Source organism: Megalopta genalis, unplaced genomic scaffold, assembly GCF_051020955.1.
Source record: "Megalopta genalis isolate 19385.01 unplaced genomic scaffold, iyMegGena1_principal scaffold0039, whole genome shotgun sequence".
Lineage (NCBI taxonomy): Eukaryota > Metazoa > Arthropoda > Insecta > Hymenoptera > Halictidae > Megalopta > Megalopta genalis.
Window position 1 is genome coordinate 725,077 of NW_027476108.1, and position 6,291 is coordinate 731,367.

General features: G+C 38.1%; 1 protein-coding gene across 1 annotated transcript; it reads left to right on the top strand.

Moving 5' to 3' along the window:
* Positions 1-2,737: 2,737 nt before the first annotated feature.
* LOC143261182 (uncharacterized) lies at positions 2,738-6,049 on the top strand. The gene is made up of 3 exons (XM_076527760.1): positions 2,738-3,086; positions 3,896-4,452; positions 5,908-6,049. The coding sequence occupies exons 1-2, from the start codon at positions 2,775-2,777 to the stop codon at positions 4,448-4,450; spliced, it is 867 nt and encodes a 288-aa protein (XP_076383875.1). The 5' UTR covers positions 2,738-2,774; the 3' UTR covers positions 4,451-4,452; positions 5,908-6,049.
* The last annotated feature ends 242 nt before the right edge of the window (positions 6,050-6,291 follow it).

Here is a 6,291-nt window from a genome sequence, read left to right on the forward strand (position 1 = left end):
TCACATCAAATTTATGCTTTCTACAAGTATTATATATATATATGCAACAGATGAACAAAAAATCATGCTTAATGTGTCGGTAATTGGGACCCTTACCCTACAGTGCACGTTAGAGTGCATTCTTCTAGAGCACATTGAGCGTTATAAAATAATGTACATCCTCGTCCAAAAGTATTGGGACTATATTTATTTAGCATAAATTATAATATTAAAAATAAACAAACATGGAAAATAAAGAAGAAATAAAGAAGAAGTAAATTTAAGAATAAGTTAAAATAATTCAGGCAATTTCCTATCGAATTTTCTGCAAGCCCCCTGATACTTTTGTAGGGGGGTGTACGAAGCACCCGGACACCGAGCGACTGCGATCTCTTTAAAAATCGAACGAGAATCAACGTTCTTGGAGAAAAAGCGCTCGTTTACGATTTGGTCCAGCAATTAATAATTAGTTTATTGGGTTGTTGGCGGTGAAACGTGCTCGACGTGCGGAACGCTTTAATTGAAATTGGAGCAGAAGCGGCTCCGTGGTCAATATTCCATGAATATTTAGCACTTGCGAAAGAACTCCATGAATGCCTCCTCCTCTGCCGGCATTATTAAATCGCCGGCGTCTACCGTAATGTATTGTGCGTTACGTATTGTCGGTGTATGAAAACAAGCGCGAACGGCGCCGCGCCGCGCCGGGATAAAGGGAACGCAACCATAATATGCTGACGATAATGAAAGTGTGTTGCCGGCAAGAACGGTCAAAAGTGCCCTAAATTCGGCTCGCCGCGATGTCGAAATACGATGAAGCTGCAAATAACTTGTGTCAGCAGAAACCACCGCCTGCCGAAATATGGCTTTGCAATCGTTATTTGCAACGTTGTTTGTTAAATACGGGCCTTGAAACGCGACGCGGGCGACCTTTACCGCGATTCCGTGCCAATTCCCGTGATTCCGTATTTAATTGTTGAGAAAATATTATTAGCAACGTTATAAGCAATTATTATTATTTTTATTATTTAAATTGGTTTCTTTCATGAATTCGGACGTATTTTGAACGAAGACTTTGTGGAAATTGTGGAAGCTTTCATTGGACGGATGTTTTTTTAAACATTGTTTATACCGGCCTTTATTGGCAAATTTTTGACAATGGATTCGTTGATAAATTTTGTCAGTATCTGATTTATTATACTTGTTTCTTATTTTTGGAATTGTAACTCAATTGTGATTATAAATGTTAATTGAAAATTCGATATTATTTCACTTTATATATAAGTACGATTGTAATATTCAATCTTACTAACTTGGGCACACTTACAATGAAAATCATATAAAAGACTATGACTTTTCTTTTTGGCTTCTTTAATATTATAACTTTTAACAGCAACTTTCATTGTAAGTTAATTGTGATTTAATATCATTGATATTTCAATCAATTAATTTCAATCAGAACTTTGATTTCAATTATCGATATTTATTAAAAATTTGCGGTAACCTCAATGTTATTATTACTGTAATTTTCAAGTTACTTTGGGCACGATTTCAATAAAAATTGTGTAGGAACTGTATTTGAATGATCTTAATTCTTTTCCTTCATTTGATGTTGCAACTTTTAATAGCACATTTAATTGTATCTCTTATAATTTACTACCATTATCTTCAGAACAAAAATTGTAATTTAATTATGATTTACAATAAATACAAGTATCCAATACATTCGAATATACTGTAATTCGAATATACCGTGTCGAATATACTGAATATACTGTAATTATCAGACTGCAGACTTTTATGCATTTATGGCAAAAATGTGTCACACTGTTTTCGACTTATCAAAACTATTCCAAGAAACAATTTATTTTTACACAATGTAGATATTTCTTACAACCGTGTTGGAAAATTGATATTTTGCATAAAGATCCGCAGTTTAGTAATTACAATTATATGAAAACTCGATAAAAATTATAATAACTCCTTGACAAGATAATTTAAGAGGCTTGTCTTAAATAGAACACCCTGTATAACTAGCGTTGACATTTCCAAAATATCACCGTAAACATTAACATGTTCAACTTTCTGAACAAACCCTCCTCAGGCCGTCGTAAAGAAGCAAGCTTACAATAAGTAAATAAAACCGCAGCGTTCATTCGACAGAAAAGTGTACTTTGCAAGTGCAGGGACGTACTCCTTGGAAAAAAGATCACACTCCCCGACGTTTGAGCTTGACACACAATGTAAAATTACCTTGTTCAACTTTCTCCTATTTACTACAGAAACAGCGGCTCTCTCGAAATACCATCGTTCCGACTATTGTACATACAATTTCATTCTCAGCCTCAGTCTAAGTCTCAGTCTAAGTCTCAGTCTCATTCTTAGCCCCATTCTCAGACTCACTCCCATTCACAGTCTTACACTCAGTCTTAATCTGAGTCCCATTCTCGGTTTCAGACCCATTCTCAGACCCATTCTCAATCCCATTCTCAGCCTCATTTTCAGCCCCATTCTCAGTCCCATTTTCAGTCTCATTCTCAGATTCATTCTTATTCTTATTCTCGCCCTCATCCTCATTTCCCGAAGCCAGTCCCCGCCCGTGCTGCTCTACGTCGGAATTCGGCACGCTCAGCACTATTGCGTTCCGGAAAAAAGTGCGTGAGCGGTGTCGTCACACCGAAAAATCGGTTTAAAAGCCAGCCAAATCGTCCAAGCATTCAGTTCGCTACGATTGTTCAACCGATTCTACATCGATGAATTCGTTAACAGCATGTCTGTGCGGTTTGTTGGTAGCTGCGATGGCAGTGCAAGCAATGCCAGCTGGCAAACTGGAGACCAAGATGGCCGAATCCTCGGCGATCAGTCCCAAGGATTTCCATTTGGAGGATGCGGGTGCTGAGAAGGACAGGCTGAAGAAGCAGGCGTCCTTCTACGTGGAGATCCGTCCAGGTGCTCAAAATGGACAGCAGGTGTCTCAGGATGGGTCGCAGATGAAAATGCAGGGCCTGAGCGTGGTGCAACAATCGCAGGTGGCGCCACAGATGCAGAGTTACAGCTTCCAGCAGGCCCCGCAGCCTGTGCAGTCTCTGGGAGTCTTCCAGGCTCCTCAGGTAGCAATTGCGTCGTGCTTTCTAATTTACCGTGCTTCTCTCGACGCATAAATTCACTATGATCTGCATGTATCTTGATTTTGTGTTATTTCTTGAGAATCGTGAGAGATTTAAAGTTTTCGACAAAAGTTGTTCGTTTTTCGTAAGAGCTCTCATTTAGTAAATAATTCATCGATTGTTAATTTCGATCGATGAAAATGTACACGTAATTCTCCATTTTGTGTCATAAGTCTTTGTAATTATTTGTATAATTTAAAGGGAGAACTTATGCGTTCGAAGTTTTTTTTATCGCTTATGGTTACAGTAACACTTAATTTCTCGGTGATTCGAAGAATTTATTCGAAAAATTGATTCAAAGGATGTCTTCGAAACGTTATTCGAGAATTTATTCGAATCATTATTTGAATGTAACATAATTCGAATAAAACTTTACTCGAATCATTATTTGAAAGAAACTTTATTCGCGAATCATTATTTGAATAAAACTTTATTCAAATCATTATTTGAATTCGTTATTTGAATAAAGTTATATTTGAATAATTTATTCGAAAGATTAGTCGAATAAAATTTTATCCGTAAAATTTATTTTCAAACTGTACGAAAAAATCATAAAATTTATTCGAATTGTTCAAATGAAATTCTACTTGTATAATGTCCAACTCTGCTATTCCGCCATATCGTTGATTTCGTCGCCACTGTGAATTCTGTTGGCGTAGTACCGATCTCCAAACTTCAACGCTAATTGATAGTTCTTAAAAATTCGTACCGACGGAGCTTGTGTGTGTTATGAAATAGTTTTCCATCCTCAGGCATACGTGGTGCCCCAGCAGTCGTTCGTGGTTCCCCAGCAGGTGGTGCCCCAACAGGTGGTTCCCCAGCAGATGATGCACCAGCAGGTGGTCCCTTCGGTGCAGACTCTGCAGATCATCCAGCCATCTCAACCTTGCCCTCAGGAGTCGAAGGTGCAGATCGTAGAAAGGAGAGTCGAGGTCCCAGCACCGACTCCAGTCCCCGAAGTGGTCACTGTAAAGCCCCAGCCCCAGCCCGAGAGGATCGTGGAACCGCAGACTCAGGTGATCGAGACCATTAAGCTGGTCCCAGTGCCCCCAGTTTGCAAGAATAAACTGGTTGTCGTGCCCTCCAAGCCCATGGTGGTCGTTCCTGAGCCAACTATCGTCAAGGTGCCTCATTGCACTCATCAAAGCGAAGGGATGACCTGCAACTGCAATCAACAGGCGATAAGGGCTGCCGCCGTAGGACCTGTTGATCACATGCATCACATGCACATGAGGGCTCATACTCATCCCATGCACCTTGGCAAGATGATGACTGACTTTCGTTTCCTCAAGGACCCAAAAGCTTAGAGGTAGGTGAGGAAATGTGTTAAATGAGCATTATTTAGGGACTTCGGAGTGTTAACCAACGCGGGGGTGCTATTGAAATATGAATTCAGGCAATTTTATGAATCTAGGGAATTTCGGTTTCATGAATCGGTGGCTATCTTTCGGGGATTCACAGTAAAACAGGTTAGGGAAGTTTTTGTTTATTTGTTAACCTGATTTTACGAGATTCACAATGTTGAATTCTGGGGGAAATTCTGTTTTATAATTGCATCAATGCAGAACAGAATTATTTGGAACTTAATTCAAATGGACGGGTTGACTTTTTTAGATCCAAGTTCAGGAAATGTGTGGTTATGTTTGTCAGTTTCCGGCACTCTGCATCGAGATTCCTTCAAGTTAGATGCTTGAGTAAATTGATAGTTCGTAGGGTTGAGAAGGAAAAATTTTCAATTCTGAGTCTAGCAGTTTGGGGAATTCTTGTTTTATGAATTGGTGGCTATCCACAGGGATTCGCAAAGTGGCAAACTAGAGAATTATTGGATTATAAATTCATAACAGTGCAGGTTACTTACGATATTAAATTCTAGGGGATTTTTTACTATGTAGAGCAGAATTGTTTGGACCCATATTCAAATGAAAAGTTGATTTCCTTTTTAGCTTCAGGTGTAAAAAATGTGAGGTTATGTTTAACAGTTTCAGACATTATAATATTGGGATTCCTTCGTGACAGAAGCTTAAGTAAATTAATGGTTTTTCAGCTTGAGATTTTTCAGTTTTTCAGTCCAGGAAATTTTGTGTTTCATAAATTGCTGGCTTGTCTCTGGATATTCAGCGTGTGGCAAGCTATAGATTTGATTTATAAATAGAATGTTTGGGGACAGAGTGGTGGTCTAGTGAAAATGTTATTTTTATAAGTCCATCTATACAGTAAATATCTATTTTAATCTTTATTCAAACGAAAAGTTGATTTTTTAGCTCTGAATCTAGTAAATGTGAGGTTACGTTTGGATACTTTTGCAGCACGACGTATTTCTTACACTACAAAATTAAAATTTCTTCTCTTCTTCTATAAGATGTTTAATTAAACGCATGATTCATGGGGTTCGGGCAAAATCAAAAAATATTAAACGACCTTTCACGAATCCGTGGCAGTTTAAGGCTAGGGAATTATTGGTTTATGTGCTGGCAACAGCGCCTAGGGGATTCAAAATGTGGACTTTTAGCAATTCATGTGAAACAAAATAATTCAAAACTTTATTTCATTAATCCTGAGTGATTTTTATTGAAGTTTCTGGGATTATTAAATAATAATTATTAAGGATATTAAATAGACGGGGACATTAAAAGAGGGAATTAAATTAACATTGCAAAAATTCGTTATCCGATGCGAGAATAATAATTCCAACAATGTGTAGATTTATTTCAGCGAGCCTGGTGAAACTGCGAAATTTAATTTCGGCTCATTCTCTGTATCGCAGATGAGCAATACACGTTGGATTTTCTGATGACTCTACAGCGAACGCGATGACGATCGATCTGTAGGACTCTAAAAGTAGATTCCGATGTAATGCTTCTGTACGCTCTGCGAGATCAAATAAAATGAAAAATTTGATGATACAATCACGTTGTTCAGCCGGCTAATTAGCCAACAACTCCCTGTAATAAATTTCCTACGAGCTAATTTAATTCCCCATCGGAAGTTTCCTCACCAATATTTAAATCTTCGGTCCCTCTATTTATTTTAAATTACGCTTTTCGGTTCGGCGGCTTTTCACGTGAAATAATTACACGCCGTTTAATTTATCTCATTACGTTCATACTTGCTACAATTACGTCATTGATTAAACAACGAACAGCCGTAC

Bases quoted from the DNA above. Each gene is read 5' to 3' on its own strand.
- LOC143261182 (XM_076527760.1), top strand. From the start codon at position 2,775: ATGGCAGTGCAAGCAATGCCAGCTGGCAAACTGGAGACCAAGATGGCC. The intron at 3,087-3,895 runs GTAGCAATTGCG...TTCCATCCTCAG, and splicing joins GAGTCTTCCAGGCTCCTCAG to GCATACGTGGTGCCCCAGCA.